Source organism: Syngnathus leptorhynchus, chromosome 3 (genome assembly GCF_054491065.1).
Source record: "Syngnathus leptorhynchus isolate UIUO chromosome 3, UIUO_Slep, whole genome shotgun sequence".
Taxonomy (NCBI): domain Eukaryota; kingdom Metazoa; phylum Chordata; class Actinopteri; order Syngnathiformes; family Syngnathidae; genus Syngnathus; species Syngnathus leptorhynchus.
The window spans coordinates 18060445-18072887 of NC_141197.1; the positions used below are offsets into that span (position 1 = coordinate 18060445).

Consider the following 12443-nt stretch of genomic DNA (forward strand, 5'->3'; position numbering starts at 1 on the left):
TGTGGCGCAGGTGGTACTGCAATGGTGGGCAAAATCCTTTGGAAAATGTAGGCAACGTTGAGCACAGACATTATTAACAGATTGATTTTTCCATATGAGAAAACATTTAAATGTGAGTGAAAACTAGCCCTACGACACGGTATTTATGACAAAAGACAAGACGAAATTTGAAGTCGGCATTTTAAGTTCACGTAAGTGGTACTTCATAGACGAAATATTTGGGACGAGTTTCTACCCGGACTTATTTTCTTGGTGCAAGTGCGCTCTTTTTTGTATTTCTGAGTTTCTACCCGGCTATATATCTCTGTTGAACATTATTTTGCCTTCTGCTCTTCCCTCATGGAATATTGTTTATTTCATTAAAATCCTTACTTCCGCTACATTATTAACCCCAAATCAACATCGTGGCTTTGAGGTAAAATACATGCGTATACTTTGTCATTTTATTGATAATCCAACACCCAATCTACACTCTTACCTCATGATAGTAAAATATCAAGAATGTTATTGCATTTCATATGATCGAGGAATTAACCAACAATATGTTTATGGTTGTAGTTAAGTGCGCACAGATATGTCCCAGGACAGTCAACACGGCAAGTGGAGCGTCTCCAGCAGCGAGGACGAAGACGATCAGCTTCCTCCGTCGTCGTCCAACCCCCCTCAAGTATCCGACCCCGGGTCACTCTCCTCCCCCGTAGAAACCAAAGTAGACATCACCTATGTAGAGGTGAAACCAGAACCGTCTCCTATCCCTGCGCTCGTGGTCGGTTCTGAGGCTCGACAGCAGGCTACAAAGAACCAGACATATCCCGTCAAGTATGAGTCATCTCCATCTTTAGCTGGGAAAAGGAAGCTGGAGGCGGCAGACGGCTCTGGCTGGGCGCTCTCTGACAGTGATGATGATGATGGTGGTGATGCAAAGAAGAATAACCCACCACCAGCTATGACCGTTCCGAGTTCCAAACGAAAGAAGGTAGTGAACGAACGCCCTCCAAGCCCCCACGGACGCGTCTACTACATCGACGAGCCCGACGACTTCTTTGAGTCCAGCGTTCCCTGCCTGGACGACATGTTTCGGTTCTACCTCAACAAGGTGACAGGCCTGGACAAAAAGTACAACAGCGGCGCGCTGCACATCAGAGGTGAGTTTTGGCTAAAACTTACAATCCCACTTCACAATAATTAATGTTTTTTTTTCTTTTTCTGCAGACATTCTTTCGCCATTATTCGGCACCCTAAAAGAGTCCGTTCAGGTGAGCTTTCTAATTACCAATAAATGCATTCTTATCAGTACGCTAACGATTCACCTCGTGTTTGTCACAGTTCAACTACTGTTTTGATCTCGCCTGGATGGTTCAGCAGTATCCTCCAGAGTTCAGGTGAGTTTCCATCATAAAATGGTATCAATAAATGGTGACGCTTAGGTGAAACTTTCTTCCCTTTTGTCTTTCAGGGATCGCCCCGTCCTGATAGTCCACGGGGACAAGCGGGAGGCCAAGGCTCGGCTGGTGCAGCAGGCTCAACCCTTCCCTCATATTCGTCTCTGCCAGGTTGAAAGAACTGTTTCATCACAATTTAAAACTTTGGGTTTATTTCTTGTCGACGATGATTCACTGAGGCACCTTGTCATATGAATATTTTTGCCTGACAGGCCAAGCTGGACATCGCTTTTGGAACACACCACACGTAAGACTGAGTCACTATTTCAAGGATCCTTTTGGATGACGGCCGTCGATTCTAGCTCGTGGATTGATTCATTGCAGGAAGATGATGCTGCTGTGGTACCAAGAGGGCTTCCGAGTCATCATCCTCACTTCCAACCTCATCCGAGCCGACTGGTACCAGAAGACGCAGGGGTGCGTTCATTTTGATCCTTTTAGAACTTGAACTCACTTCTGAGTGATTGGTAATCCTTCTTTCCCAATCTTCTGCCAGAATGTGGATGAGTCCTCTGTTTCCACGGTTACCAAAAGACAGCAGCGACACTTGTGGCGAGTCGCCCACTTTTTTCAAAAGGGACCTTCTCGAATATTTGGCGTCCTATCGGGCGCCCGAGCTGGAAGAATGGATCCAGCGGATCAAAGAGCACGACCTCTCGGAGACCAGGCACGTCTTGACATGATTACCTCTACATCTAAATTTAAAAGTTTTCTCTTTTTGTAGTTAATTTAACGTGACAAACACTTTGATCAATCACAATGTGCTTGTTGAATTTCCCAAGGTCCACCATCTTCACGATCATTAAGCAAATTTCTGATTCATGGTGATTTCATCCTAAAAAAACTGTCCTTCCCCCTGATCAAACCAGAGTTGACTTCTCTGCCTATTCCCATAAAAAAATAGAGATGATGTCAATTAATTATGAATCAGTGAGCCCTCAAACCCCTTCATGTCTTATTGAGTCTATGGTTTGTATTTTGTCAGGGTGTATCTGGTGGGCTCCACTCCTGGCAGATACGTAGGGCCAGACATGGAGCGCTGGGGCCACCTGAGGCTCAGGAAGGTAACAAAACCAAACCAAACATAACATGGTGTTCAATTCGATTATTGCCATCAACGTCTCTCCGGTTTGCAGTTGCTTTACGAGCACACCAAATGCATCCCCGACGAAGAACGCTGGCCTGTGGTGGGCCAGTTCTCCAGCATCGGTTCCATGGGGGTGGACAAGACCAAGTGGCTGGCGGGGGAGTTCCAGCGCACCCTCACCACAGTGGGCAAATCGGCTCTACGGCCCAATCCGCCTGTTCATTTGGTACTTCCCCAACATCCCAACTTTTGCTCTGAGTGTACTCAAATAAAGGCCTGCCCTCTAATAATAGACCCTCACTTCCCTTTTCAGTTGTATCCATCAGTGGAAGACGTCAGGACGAGTTTAGAAGGTTATCCTGGTGAGATTTATTTTGAAGCATTTATTTCGAGATCGCTTTTATTTGAGGTGTTCATCGAGTCTCGTCTTGTTTACAAGCCGGGGGCTCGCTACCCTACAGCATCCAAACGGCGCAGAAGCAACTCTGGCTACACTCCTACTTTCAGTATGTTCTCGAACATGAATTCATTACGCCAATGTAAATAACGGGGTAATAATTTTGTGCTTTTGTGTGTACGTGTAGCCGATGGCAAGCGGATTCAACCGGGCGGACTCACGCCATGCCCCATATCAAAACGTACATGAGGGCGTCACCTGATTTTACTCAGCTCGCGTGGTTTCTTGTCACCAGGTTGGTGTGTCTTTGTTCACATGGATGTGGTTCACATTGAATAATAATAATTATTATTATTACAGTGCCAACCTGTCCAAAGCGGCATGGGGGGCTCTGGAGAAGAACAACACACAGGTGATGGTTCGATCTTATGAGCTCGGGATCCTCTACGTGCCCTCAGCCTTTGTGAGATAACACACGCACACATTCGATACGTACTATAATGCTAATGCTAAAGTGCTTTATTTTGAATGCGAGAGAGTAACTGTCCTCTTTTTGCAGAACATGAAAACGTTCCCAGTTCGGAAAAACCCGTTTCCCGTCTCGTCATCATCCTCCGGTTTCCCAGTGCCATTTGATCTACCTCCGACACGCTACACCTCGAAAGGTCATTCAGCCAGTTCATCCATCCAATTTCGATTGCGGCGATACTCATTAGCCTATCACAGTTGATTTTTGGGCAAGAGGAGGTGTCTTGAAATGAATTGGTAATGTTCTTTTTTTTTTTCTTTATCCACAGATCAACCTTGGATCTGGAACATTCCATACAGCCAGGCTCCAGACACACATGGCAACGTTTGGGTTCCCTCCTAAAGAACTGCACAATTAATTTTTTTCTTATCATTAAATTAGTTCTTGACACTGTCACATTTCTGGTTATATGCCATTTTCTTGTTTTTGTATCGTGGACAATAAAATGTTAGTTCATCACATGACATCCGCCTTCATTGGTTTGTTGCTTACATTCTGAATTATATAAGTGATAAACGTTTATAAACATCAAATTCAAATTATTTCTGTTTGTGTGAATGGCTGAATGAGGAAATTATTTAGTGCAATTTTTAGGTTGTTTTGTCAAGAAATTGAAACTACTTACATGTTTATGCAGACAAGGTGAGCTCGGTAGACTTTTTCAACTTAAGGAAGGAAAAATGAGAAAGATAAGAAGGAGGACGTTAGAATCAAAGATAGATGAATTAATATCACAAACCTTGTAGCGCACCACTGCAAACTTGCGCCTCCTTGTGGTCGGCGGAGCTGCCTCCTCTTTTGTAGCACGTGACGTCAAAGAGAACAAACCCAGCCGGAGCCAACCAGCCCAAGCAAAGCACTCACGCACGCACGTAAGGGACAAACAAACATGGAGCCCAACGCTACCATTCTGCGCGTCAAGAGAAAGCGGGGCACCGACCCCGCGGACGCCTTGTTGCTCGCTTGCAAGCGCATTCGACCGGAGACGAACCAGGCTCCGGGCGACACGGCACCGGAGCCTGGCGAGGCCGACGTGGAGAAGTCAGTGTTCAAACTCGTGGCCACGGTAGCGACACAGGTAAGATGGCCGCGGTGACGGCGAGCCAACTCGTACCCGGCTAGCGTCAACACGACGTCAAGAAAGATGCTAAAAGACCACGTTCGACTCCACTAACGCGGCTTTTGTCCCCTTAACGTGTCGGTAAGCTAATTGGCGCACTTAATGTGCGGTAGCTCTCTAACCTGACGCGCCGCTAGTTTGAGCATTCATTAGCTTTGCTTGTAGCAGTTAGCCAGGAACTTTGACGTCACCTCAATGACGTCACTGTACGAAGACTATATATGACTTGTGACCTATCATGTATTGAGACCACCGAGTACGTTAAAATATTTTCAATACGCAGATATACTTGAAATATCACCATCATAAGATAAAGTGCCAGGTATTTTTTTCCTCATTTTGTAAAACTCAAAAACGGAACCAAATAGTGATTTTTATCATATTAATTCCATTTCAGGAGTATAACAGAATGATCCTTTTAACTAAGGATGTAACTTATTTAAGGGTTAGATGTGGCCAGCATCTTTAGGATATATATTTATATTTTCCCCAAAAGACTATAAATACTGAAAAAATGTAAAAGTAAAGACATAAAAGTCTTTTACTCTTGTCAGGATGCCCCCGTACAGACGGAGGTCCGTCAGGCCCTGGCCCGACCCCGCGTGGCGCATGCCCTGCGGCCATCCGCTAACAGCTCACACCGCATCTTCGGCGACCTCCGCAGCGCTAAATTGGGCATCCGGCGCGAGGAGCGTTACCGGATCCTCTCCAGCCACCGCACTGCAGGCGGCCTCGCCTTGCCCACGCAGAGACGCCAGGCAGGCGATGGCGCCGCCGTGGAGGAGGAAGATCAAGAGGAGGGTAAAGATGCCCGCAAACGGGATAAGTGTTTGGGCCTCGGGGAGGTCCAGGTGGTTGATCTCTTGCATGAAGATCTCCCGGAGCAGGACAAATCCCTCAGCAAGGTGAGAGGAAGACATTTTGGATGCACAACAAGCCAAGACCTTTGAAATGGTTCAACTTGCTTTTCCATGCAGCAGTCAGACCCTGACGTGATCTTGTGCAACAACACCAAGATGCTACGGGAGCGCCTCTGCATCCGCGACCAACAGCAGCAGCGAGGTCGGCCACACGACGGCAGCGAGGGGGACGACGAAGGCGACTACGTCTACGACCTCTACTACCAGGAAACCGTCACGCCGGGGTGGATCCTCGACATCCTGTCCGTCAGGGCCTACGCAGACGACACTCCACTGGTATGCGTCATGCGTATGTCAAAAAGGACGACACGTCCTAAAGTCCAGAGTAAGGAATAAGCCGTCATCAGGTTCCCGAGGAGGAAGCCGGCGAGGTGGAGGAGTACGAGGACGAGGATGATGAGAACGAGGAAGGCAACTGGAGGAACGACTACCCCGAAGATGAGAGCGACGACGACGACAGCGACAGAGAGGAACGCTACGGACGTACGTCTCATCTTTTGTCACCTCGCCATCAAAGTGTTTGCCCCGATTTTGTCGATCCCATGGCCGCTGACCGTCCGGTTTACATTGCGTTGCAGATCAATGGGATGAGGATGACGAGGAGGAAGGGGAGAATTCGGTGTACCGCAGGAGCTGGCAATGCTATCAGAGAGATCTGCTGCAGCAGCTCACTCACCACCAAGACCACCAGCGGGACCTCAACGATGACGACACAGACAAATACGATTCAGACTGAATCCGAATATGTCCTTTCTATTTTTTATTAAGTACACTTGTGCGTGCGTGTTTTACGGTATGCTTTGTGCTGTTAGCGTGCGGTGCGTTCATTTGCGTACGTGTCTAGAGTGTTTTGTATACTGTGAAAGCTTGCGGTCGGTTGTGTTGTGTTGCGAGACCGGTAATTTGAGGCCTCGTCAATTTCGGACCACATTTTTTGTTTGTTGAAGTTGAGCGTGTTACAACAGAAAGAATGCTTGTTGGATTTCAATTTGTAAATATGTGTATAACAGATTTGAAATAAATGTTAAAAGCACTCCATGATGTTGCAGCTTTTTCGGTGATTTACCATTCATCCTTTAAAATAACTCACTAATTATGTATATTATACTAATTAATTATATTTCACAGATAGAATACATTTTTACACATATTACAAATACACAAAGCAATATAATACACTGGCAACGCATACACCGTATATTATATCAAATGATTATAAATTTAGATTTTCAGTCATAACAGCCCTTTTGTTGGAAACCAAAACTATGATGTGGCCTGCAATGAAAAACAAGTTTGACAGACATCCTAATGTACAACAAGACAAGATCAAGTTCTCTTTAATAAGTGTAATAAATAAATCATGGCATGAATTTCTCTGGAATGATATTTTATCGTGTAGTAAGTTCTCTTCCAATGGACCAAAGATGAGTGGGCCATATACTGAGGCCAGCAATGCAAATTATGCAAGAAATATATTTTGGTAATAAGTTGCAGACTTTAAAAGTAAAACATTTCATTAAAAAAAATGCTCATACTGTATTTGTCACTGTCCAACAACAAAAAAATCATCAATTTTGTGACATGTATTAGACAAAGTAAGATGCTGTTAATAGTTTTTTTTCTTTGTTTTCATTCATAACAAAGCAAATGAACAAAAAACATGTACATTATAATTCGATTTTTTTAAAATTTGAAAGCCACTGGAAAAAAAATCTGGTAAAAAAAAAAAGGGCATTACATGCTTTTAGTTGGACAGCAACAATCTTTATATATTATCATTATTAAACAATATGATTAAACAATATAATACATCAGAGTTGTTTCTTTGCCCAGCAGTTCCTATTGTATTTTGACACGTTGCATTACAGAAGGGGTCACCAAGTCCGGTCCTCGAGTCTTGTCGTAGGGGCTACACCTAAAACAGGCTGGATTAGGAACCCTTGAGGATCGGAGTTGGTGACCCCTGCCTTACAGGCACCTTTAGAATTAACCTGACTGAATCCTGAAACCAGTTACCCCGGGTCCCTGAGGCAGTCATGCGACAAGAACATTGACATAGGATGATGAACACAAGCCACCAGGCAAGGCAAGTCGTTGGCTTAAGAGGCAAATGATCAAGAAAAGTAAGTGCATTTTTCCCGCTTGACTCCACAGAAGACACAATGTGCAAACAAAAACAACCAAAAAGTCAGAAAGGGTTGTTTACCATAAATCTGTTGTGGCGGCGCTGGTGGATTTTCTACTCGCTCTTGTCCGACTCGGTGAGGACGCAGAAGCACGTGTACTGAGTGCAGTGAGTTAGAGAACCTGCACATACAAGCCACATATCAATGACTTCAAACACGTACCATTGATCAATAGGACAATTTGACTTGGATTAAAAAATATATATACGTATTATTGTTGTTTATTTCAAGCCCACGGCCAGTAACAGGATTTCGGAGAAAGGGTAAATGTGATGAAAATTGAATTGGGTCAAAATAATGAATGAAATAATATAAATAATTTTAATATAGTGTATAAAAAAAAAAAAACTCCAATGGCTGGAATCTCATGTGATTCTCATCATGCATTTAAAGTGACATTAGAAAATCCCTATGGAACTTTTTGTGCAAAAACTTGAAAGAATAAGAATTTGTTTAAAGCTCTGCCCTCAAAATAATTTAAGATGGAAACGTATGCTTTTACTCATCTCTTGATCGGTTCAATTTTGAAATGCAATTGGAAATCGGTTGGATTCCCACATTGGCGTGTTATTTAGCCAGGAGCTAACGACAGACATTTTACCAAAGCCTAAAAATGAATAATCAAACAGCAAACAAAAAAATTCAAATTGTCAGCCACATGGCATAACTGCCTAAGTCGTATTTCAATGACTTCGGAAAACAGCAAACTGCAAACTAACAACACTGGTACTGAAGAGACTGGCAGCATTTGGACTGAGTACAAAAAGTTCCACAGGTAGCAGAGGCCTTTTAAACTGTGGTGGTTAATCAGTGTAGTCCTGAAACCAGTTGCTAATCGGGCAACCCTTTTTAACAAATGCCACTTTGAATTTCTTCGACCTATTTACCCATTGCTGTTTTTCAACGTTTGTTACGAACGTTCGTTGCTATCTAACTGGGCCACCGTAACGAGAGCCCGGCGGAACGTGACGGGGTAACTCACGTAGCAGCTTGGTAATGATGGGCGGGCGTTTCGACTCGGGCAGGTAGACGCCCAGGAAGTAGACCGGCACCCCCGACAAGGCGATGGCGATGCCGATGAGGGAATTAAGCGTGTCGCTGTAGAGCGGAACGGCTACCAGGAACACGGCGCACACGCAGAACACCAGCGGGTACAACAGGCTGAGCTGCGGGAGACACAAACAAAACGTGAGCGCGGTCGTCTTGAACCTCGACGGAAGCCGGAACGTCACGGCGCTTTACTTTGAGCGGTCGGTGTCGTTGCGGTTCTTTCCACCTCAGGTAGATCTGACCCGCGATGGACAAACCCATGAAGAACCAGTAGCTGAAGCTGTAGTAGTTGATGAGTTGGAAGACGTCCTCCACCGTCAAGTAGATCAGCGACATCACGCACTGGAAACACCAAATATCTCGCGTTCGAAACGTTTTGAAATTTCGTCTCGTATTCATCTTTTGATCTGAAAGCCACATGGCTAGAAATTGAACGTTGAAAGGAGTTGCGCTTACGTTGAAGATGAGAGCGGGGATGGGCGTGAATCTCTGCGTGTGGATCATGGACAGGGCGTCGGGAAGGTGACCTTCACGGGAACCCACAAAAAATAACCTGCACGCACACACAAACGTAACCACCACGGCAAACAGGACACAGAAAATGGCGTTGAACGGCGCGCCACCTGGATGCGGCGATGATGGAGGCGTTGAGGCCGCCGTAGCAGGACAGCGCCACGGCGATGGGGATGGTCCAGCTCATCACGCCTAACGTGTGATCTGCAAACGTCTCAACACGCAACCGAGATGCCTTCGCATTTAAATCGGGTCGGCTAAGATCGGCGCGGCAGATGGCGCTCAATTTTGCCTTACCACGGCCACGGCGTCGCTTGCTAGTATAGCGCTCATGTCCAGCACGGCGTAGTAGGCCACGTTGGTGAGGATGTAGATGATGGTGACGATGGGCATGGAGATAGCGATGGCCAGGGGGAGGTTCCTGCAAAAAGAGCCGATGAGAGGCACGCCGCTGAGGAAAGAGGGAAGGCAGACAACCTTTCAGGGTTTTTGATCTCCTCGGTGACAAAGTTGAGCGTGTCCCAGCCTGAGTAGGAGAAGAGCGCCGAATAGAGCGCCAGGGCGATGTCGCCGGCGTCTGTGGAGGAACCTTGGAAGGACGAGTCGAAGTTGGCCGTGTAACCTGCCCGAGACAAATACGTATATACAGGCCTATTTTCTACTTTTTCACTTTCAATTTTTGTTGTCTAACCTTGGCACAACTTGGTGATGCCCGTGATGATGATGACAATGAGGGCGGCCACCTTGGCGTAGGTGAACACGTCCTGCACACGGGTGCCCCACTTCACGTACGCCGAGTTGATAAAGGTGAGGAGGCCTGAGGAGACAAAGCACGCAAGCATACACAAACTTGAGTTGACGAAGTCATCGCTATTTTTCGAGAAGTCTAGTCAAGGATTTTCTTTAAATAGTACGTTCTATGCTTCCCCCACTCGCAATATTATGATTAATATTTCTCTCGTGGGGTATGAATTTCATCAAAAAAGCCAACTGTTTTGATTCATCTCAGGGAGCGGCCATTCAGTGTCCAAGGCAAAATGGCAGCCATTTGAGATGGACAAAAATTTGTGCATTTTGGTGCCTGATAGGAATTCCGTGTTTTGCACCGGCGAGGGCGCATAGAACATATTATTGTTAAAAAAAAAAAAAAACGTTTGACTCGACATCACACGTACATATGCACGCTGCGGCGATGAGGCGCGAGGCGACGTAGGGCGGCTCGCACGTAGGGAAGAGCGGCTGCACCAGGTAGTTGGCGAAGGTGATGGCGATGACGGCTTGGCTGGTGGGCTCGATGATCAGCAGGCTGGTCCACAGCCGCACGAAGGCCAAGAAGCCGCCAAAGGACTCCAGGATGTACGCGTACGACGCCCCTGACTTGGAGATGGTGGTGCCCAACTCGGCGTAGCACAGGGCGCCCACCACCGAGAACAAGCCGCCCGCCGCCCAGATGACCAGCGACAACCCGTAGGAGGCGCTGTAGAAGAGCACGCCCTTGGGCGACACAAAGATGCCCGAGCCGATCATGTTGCCCACGATGAGGCTGACGCCGTTCAGGAGGGAGATCTCCTTCTTCAGCTGCATGCTTTCCTTGGGGGCGCCGTTGGAGGCTTCCTGGTCCCGCATGTCGGCACCGGCCGGAGTGAGCTGAGGTTCAGCACTAGAAACCTCTGCGAGGAAATTGGATGATAGCAAGGAGAGTACAGAGTCTTTTTATGTGATGTGACAGGTTTCAATTCTATCCTACATGGTCTATAATTAAGTTGTGCTCCCACCGTAGTCATTGTGCCGGTAAAGGACTATGCCTCTGTTAAGTGGAACCTCATTAGTCACACGGATGTGACAAGAAGCAAGTGGAGGTCACACCAGTTGCGTAATGCTCGCAAAAAGGCGACACACGCACATTGAGTAATGAACTTGTGTCAGATCAAGACAAATACTGTGGCCCATGGACCTATGCTCTTCTTTGTCCTGATGAAATATGGCAAGCCTTTTTTCTTTTTTAAATGTGTTAGTATTGCTTCATTCAAAAAATGTTTAATTATAAACAGTAGATCATTTAAAAAATATGCAATCATTTGAAACAATGTCATCTATAGAAGAAAAAAAAATCAAGGAAACTGATAGGTTGTCCCTCAATGTTTTAAAATCAGTTCATTTTATATGTTTGATGAAAATCATACACTTATTTTAAGTTAGTACACAACATTTAGGCCTATTAATGACAACTCTTAAGACAAAAGTATAACACTGGCTCCATGTAGGAGGAGCCACGGCTTCAGGAAACAGGAGCTACGTCGCAAAATTAACTATTTTCTATCTATGACAAGGAAATGAAAGAAAAAGCTAAATATGTTTGATCACATTCCCCATGTTTTCCCATTATATTAGGCAATATGAAGCGCTTTTCTGATGATGCAGACAGTTTTGACGTGAGTTTATTCTCAGTGACGATTTGAGACAGTCGATCAACAAGATTTTTTAAAATTTTATCATCAATAACATGTTTGTATTTGTTCTTAAAAATAAACTCGACAAAAGAAAATCTTGACCAAAAGCCGGCGTCTTTTTTTTTTAAAAAAACATCAGGAAAAGCAAAGTTAGCGTTAACTACAGGTTCATTGCCACTACTGACTTTCAAAATAAGGCCAAGAAGGACAACAGAGGTGGCGTCTAAATAGATAAGACAACTAAAACAATGTTTTATTTTGTAATTAATGTTTTCCGAGCCCAATAGACGTCCGGAGTTACCACGATAAAATTGACATAGTCAAGGAAAGGCTGACTTCTCACTTTTGTCCCCTCATTAAAAGCAGTCAATTGCTATTCACCTCAGAAAATGTACCCAAAACGAACCCTGTGTGTGAGTGTTTGTTTGAAAAAATAAATAAAACCTTCGTGTTTGTGTCCCAGTAGTACCTGAGTATCCTTCTCCAACTGAAGTCCGGGAGCCAGCGTCCACAGTGCATCACCACCGGCACCTGGAGACAACTGGGCTGCCGCGGCACGGTGACGTCATTATGTATCGTTGCGAAACTACGGCAAAGACATTTTTACGTGCTTTTTATTTCGAACCAAACCGATATATACAGCGCCTGCACTTTTTATTCCTCAGTTTTCTTTTACATTTAATGCAGAGCAGTATGAAATCAAGTAGGTTTGGCTAGTAGAAGGCTTATTTTAAATGCCTAATGGGGCA

General features: G+C 45.3%; 3 protein-coding genes across 4 annotated transcripts; 2 read left to right on the top strand and 1 right to left on the bottom strand.

The window, feature by feature from the left end:
- The first annotated feature begins 222 nt into the window (after positions 1 to 222).
- Positions 223 to 3936, top strand: tdp1 (tyrosyl-DNA phosphodiesterase 1). The gene is made up of 16 exons (XM_085906787.1): positions 223 to 415; positions 559 to 1145; positions 1213 to 1256; positions 1327 to 1382; positions 1457 to 1553; positions 1655 to 1689; positions 1767 to 1859; positions 1939 to 2109; positions 2428 to 2506; positions 2579 to 2755; positions 2843 to 2891; positions 2969 to 3035; positions 3114 to 3221; positions 3287 to 3389; positions 3486 to 3591; positions 3724 to 3936. The coding sequence occupies exons 2-16, from the start codon at positions 575 to 577 to the stop codon at positions 3795 to 3797; spliced, it is 1830 nt and encodes a 609-aa protein (XP_085762913.1). The 5' UTR covers positions 223 to 415; positions 559 to 574; the 3' UTR covers positions 3798 to 3936.
- Positions 3937 to 4262: 326 nt separating this feature from the next.
- Positions 4263 to 6531, top strand: slc7a6os (solute carrier family 7 member 6 opposite strand). 2 transcript variants are annotated; one of them, XM_085906790.1, is made up of 5 exons: positions 4263 to 4533; positions 5130 to 5480; positions 5556 to 5771; positions 5843 to 5978; positions 6074 to 6531. In XM_085906790.1, exons 1-5 carry the CDS (start codon positions 4345 to 4347, stop codon positions 6229 to 6231), a joined length of 1050 nt encoding a protein of 349 aa, XP_085762916.1. In that variant the 5' UTR covers positions 4263 to 4344; the 3' UTR covers positions 6232 to 6531. The 2 variants fall into 2 exon arrangements, with proteins under 2 accessions (XP_085762916.1, XP_085762915.1); XM_085906789.1 differs by having other exon boundaries at positions 4265 to 4533; positions 5553 to 5771.
- slc7a6 (solute carrier family 7 member 6) lies at positions 6342 to 12275 on the bottom strand. Its single transcript, XM_085906788.1, has 10 exons — positions 12164 to 12275; positions 10420 to 10914; positions 9936 to 10061; positions 9722 to 9866; positions 9542 to 9665; positions 9355 to 9458; positions 9188 to 9284; positions 8924 to 9073; positions 8664 to 8847; positions 6342 to 7802 (listed from the first exon to the last, which is right to left on the bottom strand). Exons 2-10 carry the CDS (start codon positions 10868 to 10870, stop codon positions 7735 to 7737), a joined length of 1449 nt encoding a protein of 482 aa, XP_085762914.1. The 5' UTR covers positions 10871 to 10914; positions 12164 to 12275; the 3' UTR covers positions 6342 to 7734.
- Between the last annotated feature and the right edge of the window lie 168 nt (positions 12276 to 12443).

Bases quoted from the DNA above. Each gene is read 5' to 3' on its own strand.
- tdp1 (XM_085906787.1), top strand. From the start codon at position 575: ATGTCCCAGGACAGTCAACACGGCAAGTGGAGCGTCTCCAGCAGCGAG. The intron at 1,383-1,456 runs GTGAGTTTCCAT...TTTGTCTTTCAG, and splicing joins CAGTATCCTCCAGAGTTCAG to GGATCGCCCCGTCCTGATAG. The intron at 1,690-1,766 runs GTAAGACTGAGT...GATTCATTGCAG, and splicing joins GCTTTTGGAACACACCACAC to GAAGATGATGCTGCTGTGGT.
- slc7a6os (XM_085906789.1), top strand. From the start codon at position 4,345: ATGGAGCCCAACGCTACCATTCTGCGCGTCAAGAGAAAGCGGGGCACC. The intron at 4,534-5,129 runs GTAAGATGGCCG...TACTCTTGTCAG, and splicing joins TGGCCACGGTAGCGACACAG to GATGCCCCCGTACAGACGGA. The intron at 5,772-5,842 runs GTATGCGTCATG...AGCCGTCATCAG, and splicing joins ACGCAGACGACACTCCACTG to GTTCCCGAGGAGGAAGCCGG.
- slc7a6 (XM_085906788.1), bottom strand. From the start codon at position 10,870: ATGCGGGACCAGGAAGCCTCCAACGGCGCCCCCAAGGAAAGCATGCAG. The intron at 9,074-9,187 runs GTAAGCGCAACT...TGGTGTTTCCAG, and splicing joins TCCCCGCTCTCATCTTCAAC to TGCGTGATGTCGCTGATCTA. The intron at 8,848-8,923 runs GTAAAGCGCCGT...TGTCTCCCGCAG, and splicing joins AACGACACCGACCGCTCAAA to CTCAGCCTGTTGTACCCGCT.